At 43.7% G+C, this 18,529-nt stretch overlaps 1 protein-coding gene across 1 annotated transcript in view; it reads right to left on the bottom strand.

The window, feature by feature from the left end:
• The window catches only part of CDH23 (cadherin related 23), a 1,210,211-nt gene that overhangs the window by 138,894 nt on the left and 1,052,788 nt on the right, over positions 1–18,529 (bottom strand). Inside the window, exon 37 of the mRNA XM_053692025.1 lies at positions 5,182–5,403. Within this exon, the coding sequence (XP_053548000.1) occupies positions 5,182–5,403 (222 nt within the window). The remainder of the gene's footprint in view (positions 1–5,181; positions 5,404–18,529) is intronic.

Raw genomic sequence — 18,529 nt, forward strand, 5'->3', positions numbered from 1 at the left:
ATGACAGGTAATAGTGCTGTTATCTAGTGCTCTTGCTTATGTACAATATTGTGTGTTATAGAGATACCTAGGTAGTATCTGTAGCACTACATGACAGGTAATAGTGCTGTTATCTATTGCTCTTGCTAATGTATAATATTGTGTTATAGAGATACCTAGATATCATCTGTAGCACTACATGACAGGGAATAGTGCTGTTATCTAGTGCTCTTGCTAATGTATAATATTGTGTGTTATAGAGATACCTAGGTAGTATCTGTAGCACTACATGACAGGTAATATTTCTGTTATCTAGTGCTCTTGCTAATGTATAATATTGTGTTATAGAGATACCTAGGTAGTATCTGTAGCACTACATGACAGGTAATAGTGCTGTTATCTAGTGCTCTTGCTAATGTATAATATTCTGTGTTATAGAGATACCTAGGTAATATCTGTAGCACTACATGACAGGCAATAGTGCTGTTATCTAGTGCTCTTGCTAATGTATAATATTGTGTTATAGAGATACCTAGGTAGTATCTGTAGCACTACATGACAGCTAATAGTGCTGTTATCTAGTGCTCTTGCTAATGTATAATATTATACAGTATCTGTAGTACTACATGACAGGAAATAGTGCTGTTATCTAGTGCTCTTGCTAATGTATAATATTATGTGTTATATAGATTCCTAGATAGCATCTGTAGCACTACATGACAGGGAATAGTGCTGTTATCTAGTGCTCTTGCTAATGTATAATATTGTGTGTTATAGAGATACCTAGGTAGTATCTGTAGCACTACATGACAGGTAATAGTGCTGTTATCTAGTGCTCTTGCTAATGTATAATATTGTGTTATAGAGATACCTAGGTAGTATCTGTAGCACTACATGACAGGTAAAAGTGCTGTTATCTAGTGCTCTTGCTAATGTATAATATTGTGTGTTATAGAGATTCCTAGGTAGTATCTGTAGCACTACATGACAGGTAATAGTGCTGTTATCTAGTGCTCTTGCTAATGTATAATATTGTGTGTTATAGAGATACCTAGGTAGTATCTGTAGCACTACATGACAGGTAATAGTGCTGTTATCTAGTGCTCTTGCTAATCTATAATATTGTGTTATAGAGATACCTAGGTAGCATCTGTAGCACTACATGACAGGTAATAGTGCTGTTATCTAGTGCTCTTGCTAATGTATAATATTGTGTGTTATAGAGATACCTAGGTAGTATCTGTAACACAACATGACAGGTAATAGTGCTGTTATCTAGTGCTCTTGCTAATGTATAATATTGTGTTATAGAGATACCTAGGTAGTATCTGTAGCACTACATGACAGGTAATAGTGCTGTTATCTAGTGCTCTTGCTAATGTATAATATTGTGTATTATAGAGATACCTAGGTAGCATCTGTAGCACTACATGACAGGTAATAGTGCTGTTATCTAGTACTCTTGCTAATGTATAATATTGTGTTATAGAGATACCTAGGTAGTATCTGTAGCACTACATGACAGGTAATAGTGCTGTTATCTAGTGCTCTTGCTAATGTATAATATTGTGTGTTATAGAGATACCTAGGTAGTATCTGTAGCACTACATGACAGGTAATAGTGCTGTTATCTAGTGCTCTTGCTAATGTATAATATTGTGTGTTATAGAGATACCTAGGTAGTATCTGTAGCACTACATGACAGGTAATAGTGCTGTTATCTAGTGCTCTTGCTAATGTATAATAGTGTGTGTTATAGAGATAACTAGGTAGTATTTGTAGCACTACATGACAGGTAATAGTGCTGTTATCTAGTGCTCTTGCTAATGTATAATATTATGTGTTATAGAGATACCTAGGTAGTATCTGTAGCACTACATGACAGGTAATAGTGCTGTTATCTAGTGCTCTTGCTAATGTATAATATTATGTGTTATAGAGATACCTAGGTAGTATCTGTAGCACTACATGACAGGTAATAGTGCTGTTATCTAGTGCTCTTGCTAATGTATAATATTGTGTGTTATAGAGATACCTAGGTAGTATCTGTAGCACTACATGACAGGTAATAGTGCTGTTATCTAGTGCTCTTGCTAATGTATAATATTGTGTTATAGAGATACCTAGGTAGTATCTGTAGCACTACATGACAGGTAATAGTGCTGTTATCTAGTGCTCTTGCTAATGTATAATATTGTGTGTTATAGAGATACCTAGGTAGCATCTGTAGCACTACATGACAGGTAATAGTGCTGTTATCTAGTGCTCTTGCTAATCTATAATATTGTGTGTTATAGAGATACCTAGGTAGTATCTGTAGCACTACATGACAGGTAATAGTGCTGTTATCTAGTGCTCTTGCTAATGTATAATAGTGTGTGTTATAGAGATAACTAGGTAGTATCTGTAGCACTACATGACAGGTAATAGTGCTGTTATCTAGTGCTCTTGCTAATGTATAATATTATGTGTTATAGAGATACCTAGGTAGTATCTGTAGCACTACATGACAGGTAATAGTGCTGTTATCTAGTGCTCTTGCTAATGTATAATATTGTGTGTTATAGAGATACCTAGGTAGTATCTGTAGCACTACATGACAGGTATTAGTGCTGTTATCTAGTGCTCTTGCTAATGTATAATATTGTGTTATAGAGATACCTAGGTAGTATCTGTAGCACTACATGACAGGTAATAGTGCTGTTATCTAGTGCTCTTCTAATGTATAATATTGTGTTATAGAGATACCTAGATATCATCTGTAGCACTACATGACAGGGAATAGTGCTGTTATCTAGTGCTCTTGCTAATGTATAATATTGTGAGTTATAGAGATACCTAGGTAGTATCTGTAGCACTACATGACAGGTAATAGTGCTGTTATCTAGTGCTCTTGCTAATGTATAATATTGTGTTATAGAGATACCTAGGTAGTATCTGTAGCACTACATGACAGGTAATAGTGCTGTTATCTAGTGCTCTTGCTAATGTATAATATTGTGTTATAGAGATACCTAGGTAATATCTGTAGCACTACATGACAGGTAATAGTGCTGTTATCTAGTGCTCTTGCTAATGTATAATATTGTGTTATAGACATACCTAGGTAGTATCTGTAGCCCTACATGACAGGTAATAGATCTGTTATCTAGTGCTCTTGCTAATGTATAATATTATGTGTTATAGAGATACCTAGGTAGTATCTGTATCACTACATGACAGGGAATAGTGCTGTTATCTAGTGCTCTTGCTAATGTATAATATTGTGTGTTATAGAGATACCTAGGTAGCATCTGGTGCACTACATGACAGGAAATAGTGCTGACATCTGGTGCTCTTGGAAATAGATAACTGCTGCCATATAGTGCTCCAGATAGGGGCCAGCTCCTAAGCTTACGTCCCTGCTTTTCAACAAAAGATACCAAAAGAATGAAGAAGACTTGATATCTGTATCTTTTTATTTGTAAATTGATAATAGAAGTACATTGGAAAGTGGTTTACAATTGCATGCTCTATGTGAATCAAGAAAACTTGTGGGTTTTATATTCCTTTTATTATTTGTATATTTTACTGTTGTTTTCCCTGGCTCTGGCGAATATCATTTTTGTAACGATTTTATGTAAAGCACTTTCATAAATAAAATAAAACAAATCTCTTTGCGTGGGTTAAACACAGAGTGCTAGATTACAAGTGACGCACTAACGTTAGTGCAGGCAATATTGAAATTTTGCTTCTGCGTTAACTTGCGCTCATATTACACGTTGCACGTAGACGCAACCGCACAAGTACAAACTAAATCTGCAGAAACAGGGGCATCAGTGGTCATTCGGCCCTTCATAAACTGGCCCCAAACAATGAACTTTTAACTAAAACATCTATTTTTTTCACTGGATTCACCCTTTAAACTTTTATGATTTAGGCAGAGCGTACTATTTCATAAAAACCTTTCTATTTAGTTCTTTCACCAAATGTACCTGTTTGTCTTGGTATTCTTTATTGAACATAGCTCCTTTCCACGAGAGCATACTAAGGTAGGGTCAGGAGCGTGCACATGTCTGGCACTATATGCATAAGATTGTCAAAAACACAGCAGCCACATAGCATTTGGGATACATGCACGCTCCAGAGCCTACCTCAGTGTACTCTCATGGAAAGGCACTAAGTTTAAACAAATTTAATAACAGAAGTAGTTTTTAAAATTGATATTATGAGGCCCATTTATCAAGCTCCGAATGGAGCTTGAGGGCCCGTGTTTCTGGCGAGTCTTCAGACTCGACAGAAACGCAAGTTAGGGAGCAGCGGTTTAAAGACCGCTGCTCCATAACTTGTCTGCCTGCTCTGATGAGGCGGACCGAGATCGCCACACGGGCGGCATTGCACCAGCAGCTCACAAGAGCTGCTGGTGCAATGCTGAATACGGAGAGCGTATTGCTCTCCGCATTCAGCGATGTCTGTCGGACCTGATCCGCACTGTCAGATCAGCTGCGACAGACCTTTGATAAATGGGCCTCTATATGTGATCATGAACATTTGTGGGGGTTAAACACAATCAATAATTCAATATGAAATCCTCTCGAACCTGAGAGCGTTTTATTATTAGGTGTTTTGGTGTTATTTTATTTTAGGTAACAGTAAGCAAATCCTTACAGGGACATGAAACCCAAAATGTTTCTTTCATGATTCAGATAGAGCATACAATTTTATACAACTTTCAATTTTTCTTCTATTATCAAATTTATTTTGTTCTCTTTGTATCTTTTGTTGAAAAGCAGGTAGGTAAGCTCAGGAGTGTGCACGTGTCTGGAGCACTATATAGCAGCAGTTTTGCAAGAATGTTATCCATTTGCTAGAGCACTAGAGGGCAGCGCTATTTCCTGTCATGTACAGACAAGTGCACACTACCTACCTAGGTATCTCTGCAAAAAAGAATACCAGGAGAACAAAACAAATTTGAAAATAAAAGTAAATTTGAAACTTTTTTCAAATTGTATGTTCTGTCTGAATCACAATATATATATATTGGTTTCATATCCCTTTAGCAGTAAGTTTCATACCCTACCTTACCCATAAAGATTCAGTCACGATGTAAAATTGAAAGAAATAATCAGAAGTAAGTGCTATTAACAGAACTTTATTATACACATTTATAGAGTAGGTAAGCACCTGCATTCTACTAAATTAATCTCAATGTTTGTTTCTTACCGTAGCATTGTTTATATTAAAGGTTCCCAGCAAGTTTCCTTCAATAATGGAGTATAAAACTGTTCCATTGGGCCCTTCATCCCGATCCACTGCTGTGGTGGTGATAATGACAGAATTAAGAGTAAGTGGCCCCTCATCCAGCGTAACCTCATATGTCAACCTCTGGAATACTGGAGAGTTGTCATTTTCATCCAGAATGGTTACAAAAACTGTTGTTGAAGCCTGCAGAAAGAAAATATACTTATTATCTCTTAACCAGAGATGTCATTAGGCTAAATTGTCATCTGCATATGGAAACCTCACTTACAGTGGTTTATACCAGTGACACAAGCTTACAATAGCTTTATGGGTAGAACTATAGGTAATGCAGCAGATGCATGCAGACCATGGATCCTGACAGGGGGGGCGTGTATATTACTTTTCATTTTAACTTTTATTTTACTTAAAGGGACACTAAATCCATTTTTTTTAATTTCATGATTCAGATAGAGTATGCAATTTTAGGCAACTTTATAATTTACTCCTATTATCATTTTTTTTTCATTCTCTTGCTATCTTTATTCAAAAAGCAGGAATTTGATGCATAGGAGCTGGCCCATTTTTGGTTAAGAACCTGGGTTATGCTTGCTTATTGGTGGGTAAATGTAAGCCTCCAATAAGCTAGCGCTATCCATGGTGCTGAACCTAAAATGGGCTGGCTGCTAAGATTTACATTCCTGCTTTTTAAAATAAAGATAGCAAGAGAACAAAGAAAAATTGATAATAGGAGTAAATTGGAAAGTTGCTTAAAATGTCATGCTCTATCTGAATCATGAAAGAAAAAAATTGGGTTTAGTGTCCCTTTAATGCCTGAACTCTCATTTGTGTATTCATCTGTCATAACACTCTATAACACTCTGCCTTTACTCTCTGTGCATCTGATCTAAGCTCTTACCAGGGCATATAGCTGCGATAACATATGGATGTAGCCTGAGTGCCTCAACTAAAAGTGGGCTAGGATGTGAATAGGTAGTTCACGTGTATTTATTAATGACAATAAATGTTGACAGTTAAAACAATAATTAGAACAAAAGTTTAAAATAATAAATAATATGCAATATGCAAAGGTACCTATGTGGAATATTCAAATAGTACATTAACATGGATCCAAGTTTATCGACATACAAAAAGACTTATAAGATGTGACAGTTTTGTTTTTTTCTCACTATTTTTTGAGCTTTCAGTCACATCCCCTTTTTTCTCCTACACCATTACTAATGAGGGATCATCTGTAACATAACTATATTGGATTCTACCTAAGTATACGCTTGGAAATTCTACATCATATTTTCACTGAACCTGGGATTACAAATTACACTCAACTGATAGAAACAATTTGTGACATCTCACTACACCACGGCCAAGACCCCGCTGGGCGCTTAGTACCCCATTTGTGTACCAAGGTGGTGTAGTACTGCTTTAGCTTTTAGCTTTTATTTGCATATTATTATCAAGATTGTCTACTGTCACATCTTACCAGTCTTTTTGTATGTCGATAAACATGGATTCATGTTAATGTACTATTTGAATATTCCACATAGGTACCTTTGCATATAGCATATTATTTATTGTTTTAAACTTTTGTTTTAATTATTGTTTTAATTGTTTTAACTGTCAACTTTTATTGTCATTAATAAATACGCGTGTACTACCTATTCACATCCAAGCCCACTTCTAGTTGAGGCGCTCAGGCTACATCCATATATTCTTAGAGTTCCTTATTGACAGCTGGAGGTCAAGACAGCCGGAGCATATAGGATTACACAGGCGCTAGGTATATATTCCAGCATATAGCTGTGATAACACTCTGAAACAATGAAAAAATAGAGGCTGCGCTTCTCTCAAAAGCAAATTACTTAGCAATATATACCAAAATGCACATACATATATTGGACAAAAGTAAAAATTAAATACAACAGATATTAGACAAATACAAATACAATAAAGAAAATTCAAGAGTTGAAATACATATCAAATATTAAAATTGGTCAAATATATGACCTTAATAGTGCCATAGAAGTTCACAAACAAAAGGTAGATACTTTAAGGCAAATGAATAATAGAGGGTAGCTGCTGCTCCGAAAACACTGGGAATGTTGTGGCTCAGATCCCAAAGGCTAGAAAAATTGGAAACAAAAGGAGACAGAGCGCACGCCACTCTAAGAGTAAAACTGTATTTAATACAACATATAAGCGCATAGATAAAAACACATGTACAATGTGTGAGATAAAATTAGCAATGTATATATCACATATATATCACCACTTCCTGCTCGTGCCGTAGGTGGTAGAGAGAGTGTTCCGACCTGCCCTGTGTAAAGTTCCAAACGCTTCCGGATTTCTATTGGAACTAAGGGACTGGAACTTGCTTCACACGACCTGGAGTCTGAGGGGGTGTAAGAAAGACTGGCTGGTTGATTCCTCTACGCGTTTCGTCGGGATCCATCCCAACTTTTTCAAGCGATAGTGCAAAGACTGCACCCTCAGACGCCAAGTCGGTGTGAAGCAATTTCCAGTCCCTTAGTTCCAATAGCGATCCGGAAGCGTTTGGAACTTTACAAAGGGCAGGTCGGAACACTCTCTCTACCACCTACGGCACGAGCAGGAAGTGGTGATATATTTGTGATATATACATTGCTCATTTTATCTCACATATTGTACGTGTGTTTTTATCTATGCGCTTATATGTTGTATTAAATACAGTTTTACTCTTAGAGTGGCGTGCGCTCTGTCTTCTTTTGCGATAACACTCTTCAATCTCTGTGCATCTAATCTAAAGTCTCACCAGGTCTTATAACTGCGATAACACTCTGCCTTAACTCTCTATGCATCTGATCTAAGGTCTCACCCGGGCATAAAGCTGCCAAAAGACTCTGTCTTCACTCTCTATGCATCTGATCTAAGGTCTCACCAGGGCATATACCTACCATAAACACTCTGCCTTCACTCTCCGTGCATCTGATCTAAGGTCTCACCAGGGTATACAGCTGACCTAACACTCTGCCTTCACTCTCTGTGCATCTGATCTAAGGTCTCACCCGGGCATAAAGCTGCCATATCACTCTGCCTTCACTCTCTATGCATCTGATCTAAGGTCTCACCAGGGCATATACCTACCATAAACACTCTGCCTTCACTCTCTGTGCATCTGATCTAAGGTCTCACCAGGGCATATAGCTGCCATAACACTCTGCCTTCACTCTCCGTGCATCTGATCTAAGGTCTCACCAGGGCATATAGCTGCCATAGCACTCTGCCTTCACTCTCCGTGCATCTGATCTAAGGTCTCACCAGGGCATAAAGCTGCCATATCACTCTGCCTTCACTCTCTGTGCATCTGATCTAAGGTCTCACCAGGGTATACAGCTGACCTAACACTCTGCCTTCACTCTCTGTGCATCTGATCTAAGGTCTCACCAGGGCATATAGCTGCCATAACACTCTGCCTTCACTCTCTGTGCATCTGATCTAAGGTCTCACCAGGGCATATAGCTGCAATATCACTCTGCCTTCACTCTCTGTGCATCTGATCTAAGGTCTCACCAGGGTATACAGCTGACCTAACACTCTGCCTTCACTCTCTGTGCATCTGATCTAAGGTCTCACCAGGGCATATAGCTGCCATATCACTCTGCCTTCACTCTCTGTGCATCTGATCTAAGGTCTCACCAGGGTATACAGCTGACCTAACACTCTGCCTTCACTCTCTGTGCATCTGATCTAGGGTCTCACCCGGGCATATAGCTGCCATATCACTCTGCCTTCACTCTCTATGCATCTGATCTAGGGTCTCACCCGGGCATATAGCTGCCATATCACTCTGCCTTCACTCTCTATGCATCTGATCTAAGGTCTCACCAGGGCATATACCTACCATAAACACTCTGCCTTCACTCTCCGTGCATCTGATCTAAGGTCTCACCAGGGTATACAGCTGACCTAACACTCTGCCTTCACTCTCTGTGCATCTGATCTAAGGTCTCACCAGGGCATATAGCTGCCATAACACTCTGCCTTCACTCTCTGTGCATCTGATCTAAGGTCTCACCAGGGTATACAGCTGACCTAACACTCTGCCTTCACTCTCTGTGCATCTGATCTAAGGTCTCACCAGGGCATATAGCTGCCATATCACTCTGCCTTCACTCTCTGTGCATCTGATCTAAGGTCTCACCAGGGTATACAGCTGACCTAACACTCTGCCTTCACTCTCTGTGCATCTGATCTAAGGTCTCACCAGGGCATATAGCTGCCATATCACTCTGCCTTCACTCTCTGTGCATCTGATCTAAGGTCTCACCAGGGTATACAGCTGACCTAACACTCTGCCTTCACTCTCTGTGCATCTGATCTAAGGTCTCACCAGGGCATATAGCTGCCATAACACTCTGCCTTCACTCTCTGTGCATCTGATCTAAGGTCTCACCAGGGCATATAGCTGCCATAACACTCTGCCTTCACTCTCTATGCATCTGATCTAAGGTCTCACCAGGGCATATAGCTGCCATAACACTCTGCCTTCACTCTCTATGCATCTGATCTAAGGTCTCACCAGGGCATATAGCTGCCATAACACTCTGCCTTCACTCTCTATGCATCTGATCTAAGGTCTCACCAGGGCATATAGCTGCCATAACACTCTGCCTTCACTCTCTGTGCATCTGATCTAGGGTCTCACCAGGGCATATAGCTGCCATAACACTCTGCCTTCACTCTCTATGCATCTGATCTAAGGTCTCACCAGGGCATATAGCTGCCATAGCACTCTGCCTTCACTCTCTATGCATCTGATCTAAGGTCTCACCAGGGCATATAGCTGCCATATCACTCTGCCTTCACTCTCTGTGCATCTGATCTAAGGTCTCACCAGGGCATATAGCTGCCATAACACTCTGCCTTCACTCTCTGTGCATCTGATCTAAGGTCTCACCAGGGCATATAGCTGCCATATCACTCTGCCTTCACTCTCTGTGCATCTGATCTAAGGTCTCACCAGGGCATATAGCTGCCATATCACTCTGCCTTCACTCTCTGTGCATCTGATCTAGGGTCTCACCCGGGCATATAGCTGCCATAGCACTCTGCCTTCACTCTCTATGCATCTGATCTAAGGTCTCACCAGGGCATATAGCTGCCATAACACTCTGCCTTCACTCTCTGTGCATCTGATCTAAGGTCTCACCAGGGCATATAGCTGCCATAACACTCTGCCTTCACTCTCTGTGCATCTGATCTAAGGTCTCACCAGGGCATATAGCTGCCATAACACTCTGCCTTCACTCTCTGTGCATCTGATCTAGGGTCTCACCCGGGCATATAGCTGCCATATCACTCTGCCTTCACTCTCTGTGCATCTGATCTAAGGTCTCACCAGGGCATATAGCTGCCATAACACTCTGCCTTCACTCTCTGTGCATCTGATCTAAGGTCTCACCAGGGTATATAGCTGCCATAACACTCTGCCTTCACTCTCTGTGCATCTGATCTAAGGTCTCACCAGGGTATATAGCTGCCATAACACTCTGCCTTCACTCTCTGTGCATCTGATCTAAGGTCTCACCAGGGCATATAGCTGCCATAGCACTCTGCCTTCACTCTCTATGCATCTGATCTAAGGTCTCACCCGGGCATATAGCTGCCATAACACTCTGCCTTCACTCTCTGTGCATCTGATCTAAGGTCTCACCAGGGCATATAGCTGCCATAACACTCTGCCTTCACTCTCCGTGCATCTGATCTAAGGTCTCACCAGGGCATATAGCTGCCATAGCACTCTGCCTTCACTCTCCGTGCATCTGATCTAAGGTCTCACCAGGGCATAAAGCTGCCATATCACTCTGCCTTCACTCTCTGTGCATCTGATCTAAGGTCTCACCAGGGTATACAGCTGACCTAACACTCTGCCTTCACTCTCTGTGCATCTGATCTAAGGTCTCACCAGGGCATATAGCTGCCATAACACTCTGCCTTCACTCTCTGTGCATCTGATCTAAGGTCTCACCAGGGCATATAGCTGCAATATCACTCTGCCTTCACTCTCTGTGCATCTGATCTAAGGTCTCACCAGGGTATACAGCTGACCTAACACTCTGCCTTCACTCTCTGTGCATCTGATCTAAGGTCTCACCAGGGCATATAGCTGCCATATCACTCTGCCTTCACTCTCTGTGCATCTGATCTAAGGTCTCACCAGGGTATACAGCTGACCTAACACTCTGCCTTCACTCTCTGTGCATCTGATCTAGGGTCTCACCCGGGCATATAGCTGCCATATCACTCTGCCTTCACTCTCTATGCATCTGATCTAGGGTCTCACCCGGGCATATAGCTGCCATATCACTCTGCCTTCACTCTCTATGCATCTGATCTAAGGTCTCACCAGGGCATATACCTACCATAAACACTCTGCCTTCACTCTCCGTGCATCTGATCTAAGGTCTCACCAGGGTATACAGCTGACCTAACACTCTGCCTTCACTCTCTGTGCATCTGATCTAAGGTCTCACCAGGGCATATAGCTGCCATAACACTCTGCCTTCACTCTCTGTGCATCTGATCTAAGGTCTCACCAGGGTATACAGCTGACCTAACACTCTGCCTTCACTCTCTGTGCATCTGATCTAAGGTCTCACCAGGGCATATAGCTGCCATATCACTCTGCCTTCACTCTCTGTGCATCTGATCTAAGGTCTCACCAGGGTATACAGCTGACCTAACACTCTGCCTTCACTCTCTGTGCATCTGATCTAAGGTCTCACCAGGGCATAAAGCTGCCATATCACTCTGCCTTCACTCTCTGTGCATCTGATCTAAGGTCTCACCAGGGTATACAGCTGACCTAACACTCTGCCTTCACTCTCTGTGCATCTGATCTAAGGTCTCACCAGGGCATATAGCTGCCATAACACTCTGCCTTCACTCTCTGTGCATCTGATCTAAGGTCTCACCAGGGCATATAGCTGCCATAACACTCTGCCTTCACTCTCTATGCATCTGATCTAAGGTCTCACCAGGGCATATAGCTGCCATAACACTCTGCCTTCACTCTCTATGCATCTGATCTAAGGTCTCACCAGGGCATATAGCTGCCATAACACTCTGCCTTCACTCTCTATGCATCTGATCTAAGGTCTCACCAGGGCATATAGCTGCCATAACACTCTGCCTTCACTCTCTGTGCATCTGATCTAGGGTCTCACCAGGGCATATAGCTGCCATAACACTCTGCCTTCACTCTCTATGCATCTGATCTAAGGTCTCACCAGGGCATATAGCTGCCATAGCACTCTGCCTTCACTCTCTATGCATCTGATCTAAGGTCTCACCAGGGCATATAGCTGCCATATCACTCTGCCTTCACTCTCTGTGCATCTGATCTAAGGTCTCACCAGGGCATATAGCTGCCATAACACTCTGCCTTCACTCTCTGTGCATCTGATCTAAGGTCTCACCAGGGCATATAGCTGCCATATCACTCTGCCTTCACTCTCTGTGCATCTGATCTAAGGTCTCACCAGGGCATATAGCTGCCATATCACTCTGCCTTCACTCTCTGTGCATCTGATCTAGGGTCTCACCCGGGCATATAGCTGCCATAGCACTCTGCCTTCACTCTCTATGCATCTGATCTAAGGTCTCACCAGGGCATATAGCTGCCATAACACTCTGCCTTCACTCTCTGTGCATCTGATCTAAGGTCTCACCAGGGCATATAGCTGCCATAACACTCTGCCTTCACTCTCTGTGCATCTGATCTAAGGTCTCACCAGGGCATATAGCTGCCATAACACTCTGCCTTCACTCTCTGTGCATCTGATCTAGGGTCTCACCCGGGCATATAGCTGCCATATCACTCTGCCTTCACTCTCTGTGCATCTGATCTAAGGTCTCACCAGGGCATATAGCTGCCATAACACTCTGCCTTCACTCTCTGTGCATCTGATCTAAGGTCTCACCAGGGTATATAGCTGCCATAACACTCTGCCTTCACTCTCTGTGCATCTGATCTAAGGTCTCACCAGGGTATATAGCTGCCATAACACTCTGCCTTCACTCTCTGTGCATCTGATCTAAGGTCTCACCAGGGCATATAGCTGCCATAGCACTCTGCCTTCACTCTCTATGCATCTGATCTAAGGTCTCACCCGGGCATATAGCTGCCATAACACTCTGCCTTCACTCTCTGTGCATCTGATCTAAGGTCTCACCAGGGCATATAGCTGCCATAACACTCTGCCTTCACTCTCTGTGCATCTGATCTAGGGTCTCACCCGGGTATATAGCTGCCATATCACTCTGCCTTCACTCTCTGTGCATCTGATCTAAGGTCTCACCAGGGCATATAGCTGCCATAACACTCTGCCTTCACTCTCTGTGCATCTGATCTAAGGTCTCACCAGGGTATATAGCTGCCATAACACTCTGCCTTCACTCTCTGTGCATCTGATCTAAGGTCTCACCAGGGTATACAGCTGACCTAACACTCTGCCTTCACTCTCTGTGCATCTGATCTAAGGTCTCACCAGGGCATATAGCTGCCATAACACTCTGCCTTCACTCTCTGTGCATCTGATCTAAGGTCTCACCAGGGCATATAGCTGCCATAACACTCTGCCTTCACTCTCTATGCATCTGATCTAAGGTCTCACCAGGGCATATAGCTGCCATAACACTCTGCCTTCACTCTCTATGCATCTGATCTAAGGTCTCACCAGGGCATATAGCTGCCATAACACTCTGCCTTCAATCTCTATGCATCTGATCTAAGGTCTCACCAGGGCATATAGCTGCCATAACACTCTGCCTTCACTCTCTGTGCATCTGATCTAGGGTCTCACCAGGGCATATAGCTGCCATAACACTCTGCCTTCACTCTCTGTGCATCTGATCTAGGGTCTCACCAGGGCATATAGCTGCCATAACACTCTGCCTTCACTCTCTGTGCATCTGATCTAAGGTCTCACCAGGGCATATAGCTGCCATAGCACTCTGCCTTCACTCTCTATGCATCTGATCTAAGGTCTCACCAGGGCATATAGCTGCCATATCACTCTGCCTTCACTCTCTGTGCATCTGATCTAAGGTCTCACCAGGGCATATAGCTGCCATAACACTCTGCCTTCACTCTCTGTGCATCTGATCTAAGGTCTCACCAGGGCATATAGCTGCCATATCACTCTGCCTTCACTCTCTGTGCATCTGATCTAAGGTCTCACCAGGGCATATAGCTGCCATATCACTCTGCCTTCACTCTCTGTGCATCTGATCTAGGGTCTCACCCGGGCATATAGCTGCCATATCACTCTGCCTTCACTCTCTATGCATCTGATCTAAGGTCTCACCAGGGCATATAGCTGCCATAACACTCTGCCTTCACTCTCTGTGCATCTGATCTAAGGTCTCACCAGGGCATATAGCTGCCATAACACTCTGCCTTCACTCTCTGTGCATCTGATCTAAGGTCTCACCAGGGCATATAGCTGCCATAACACTCTGCCTTCACTCTCTGTGCATCTGATCTAGGGTCTCACCCGGGCATATAGCTGCCATATCACTCTGCCTTCACTCTCTGTGCATCTGATCTAAGGTCTCACCAGGGCATATAGCTGCCATAACACTCTGCCTTCACTCTCTGTGCATCTGATCTAAGGTCTCACCAGGGTATATAGCTGCCATAACACTCTGCCTTCACTCTCTGTGCATCTGATCTAAGGTCTCACCAGGGTATATAGCTGCCATAACACTCTGCCTTCACTCTCTGTGCATCTGATCTAAGGTCTCACCAGGGCATATAGCTGCCATAGCACTCTGCCTTCACTCTCTATGCATCTGATCTAAGGTCTCACCCGGGCATATAGCTGCCATAACACTCTGCCTTCACTCTCTGTGCATCTGATCTAAGGTCTCACCAGGGCATATAGCTGCCATAACACTCTGCCTTCACTCTCTGTGCATCTGATCTAGGGTCTCACCCGGGCATATAGCTGCCATATCACTCTGCCTTCACTCTCTGTGCATCTGATCTAAGGTCTCACCAGGGCATATAGCTGCCATAACACTCTGCCTTCACTCTCTGTGCATCTGATCTAAGGTCTCACCAGGGTATATAGCTGCCATAACACTCTGCCTTCACTCTCTGTGCATCTGATCTAAGGTCTCACCAGGGTATACAGCTGACCTAACACTCTGCCTTCACTCTCTGTGCATCTGATCTAAGGTCTCACCAGGGCATATAGCTGCCATAACACTCTGCCTTCACTCTCTGTGCATCTGATCTAAGGTCTCACCAGGGCATATAGCTGCCATAACACTCTGCCTTCACTCTCTATGCATCTGATCTAAGGTCTCACCAGGGCATATAGCTGCCATAACACTCTGCCTTCACTCTCTATGCATCTGATCTAAGGTCTCACCAGGGCATATAGCTGCCATAACACTCTGCCTTCAATCTCTATGCATCTGATCTAAGGTCTCACCAGGGCATATAGCTGCCATAACACTCTGCCTTCACTCTCTGTGCATCTGATCTAGGGTCTCACCAGGGCATATAGCTGCCATAACACTCTGCCTTCACTCTCTATGCATCTGATCTAAGGTCTCACCAGGGCATATAGCTGCCATAGCACTCTGCCTTCACTCTCTATGCATCTGATCTAAGGTCTCACCAGGGTATACAGCTGACCTAACACTCTGCCTTCACTCTCTGTGCATCTGATCTAAGGTCTCACCAGGGCATATAGCTGCCATAACACTCTGCCTTCACTCTCTGTGCATCTGATCTAAGGTCTCACCAGGGCATATAGCTGCCATAACACTCTGCCTTCACTCTCTATGCATCTGATCTAAGGTCTCACCAGGGCATATAGCTGCCATAACACTCTGCCTTCACTCTCTATGCATCTGATCTAAGGTCTCACCAGGGCATATAGCTGCCATAACACTCTGCCTTCAATCTCTATGCATCTGATCTAAGGTCTCACCAGGGCATATAGCTGCCATAACACTCTGCCTTCACTCTCTGTGCATCTGATCTAGGGTCTCACCAGGGCATATAGCTGCCATAACACTCTGCCTTCACTCTCTGTGCATCTGATCTAGGGTCTCACCAGGGCATATAGCTGCCATAACACTCTGCCTTCACTCTCTATGCATCTGATCTAAGGTCTCACCAGGGCATATAGCTGCCATAGCACTCTGCCTTCACTCTCTATGCATCTGATCTAAGGTCTCACCAGGGCATATAGCTGCCATATCACTCTGCCTTCACTCTCTGTGCATCTGATCTAAGGTCTCACCAGGGCATATAGCTGCCATAACACTCTGCCTTCACTCTCTGTGCATCTGATCTAAGGTCTCACCAGGGCATATAGCTGCCATATCACTCTGCCTTCACTCTCTGTGCATCTGATCTAAGGTCTCACCAGGGCATATAGCTGCCATATCACTCTGCCTTCACTCTCTGTGCATCTGATCTAGGGTCTCACCCGGGCATATAGCTGCCATAGCACTCTGCCTTCACTCTCTATGCATCTGATCTAAGGTCTCACCAGGGCATATAGCTGCCATAACACTCTGCCTTCACTCTCTGTGCATCTGATCTAAGGTCTCACCAGGGCATATAGCTGCCATAACACTCTGCCTTCACTCTCTGTGCATCTGATCTAAGGTCTCACCAGGGCATATAGCTGCCATAACACTCTGCCTTCACTCTCTGTGCATCTGATCTAGGGTCTCACCCGGGCATATAGCTGCCATATCACTCTGCCTTCACTCTCTGTGCATCTGATCTAAGGTCTCACCAGGGCATATAGCTGCCATAACACTCTGCCTTCACTCTCTGTGCATCTGATCTAAGGTCTCACCAGGGTATATAGCTGCCATAACACTCTGCCTTCACTCTCTGTGCATCTGATCTAAGGTCTCACCAGGGCATATAGCTGCCATAACACTCTGCCTTCACTCTCTGTGCATCTGATCTAAGGTCTCACCAGGGCATATAGCTGCCATAGCACTCTGCCTTCACTCTCTATGCATCTGATCTAAGGTCTCACCCGGGCATATAGCTGCCATAACACTCTGCCTTCACTCTCTGTGCATCTGATCTAAGGTCTCACCAGGGCATATAGCTGCCATAACACTCTGCCTTCACTCTCTGTGCATCTGATCTAAGGTCTCACCAGGGTATATAGCTGCCATAACACTCTGCCTTCACTCTCTGTGCATCTGATCTAAGGTCTCACCAGGGTATACAGCTGACCTAACACTCTGCCTTCACTCTCTGTGCATCTGATCTAAGGTCTCACCAGGGCATATAGCTGCCATAACACTCTGCCTTCACTCTCTGTGCATCTGATCTAAGGTCTCACCAGGGCATATAGCTGCCATAACACTCTGCCTTCACTCTCTATGCATCTGATCTAAGGTCTCACCAGGGCATATAGCTGCCATAACACTCTGCCTTCACTCTCTGTGCATCTGATCTAGGGTCTCACCAGGGCATATAGCTGCCATAACACTCTGCCTTCACTCTCTATGCATCTGATCTAAGGTCTCACCAGGGCATATAGCTGCCATAGCACTCTGCCTTCACTCTCTATGCATCTGATCTAAGGTCTCACCAGGGCATATAGCTGCCATATCACTCTGCCTTCACTCTCTGTGCATCTGATCTAGGGTCTCACCCGGGCATATAGCTGCCATATCACTCTGCCTTCACTCTCTGTGCATCTGATCTAAGGTCTCACCAGGGCATATAGCTGCCATAACACTCTGCCTTCACTCTCTGTGCATCTGATCTAAGGTCTCACCAGGGTATATAGCTGCCATAACACTCTGCCTTCACTCTCTGTGCATCTGATCTAAGGTCTCACCAGGGTATACAGCTGACCTAACACTCTGCCTTCACTCTCTGTGCATCTGATCTAAGGTCTCACCAGGGCATATAGCTGCCATAACACTCTGCCTTCACTCTCTGTGCATCTGATCTAAGGTCTCACCAGGGCATATAGCTGCCATAACACTCTGCCTTCACTCTCTATGCATCTGATCTAAGGTCTCACCAGGGCATATAGCTGCCATAACACTCTGCCTTCACTCTCTGTGCATCTGATCTAGGGTCTCACCAGGGCATATAGCTGCCATAACACTCTGCCTTCACTCTCTATGCATCTGATCTAAGGTCTCACCAGGGCATATAGCTGCCATAGCACTCTGCCTTCACTCTCTATGCATCTGATCTAAGGTCTCACCAGGGCATATAGCTGCCATATCACTCTGCCTTCACTCTCTGTGCATCTGATCTAAGGTCTCA

Source organism: Bombina bombina, chromosome 9 (assembly GCF_027579735.1).
Source record: "Bombina bombina isolate aBomBom1 chromosome 9, aBomBom1.pri, whole genome shotgun sequence".
Lineage (NCBI taxonomy): Eukaryota > Metazoa > Chordata > Amphibia > Anura > Bombinatoridae > Bombina > Bombina bombina.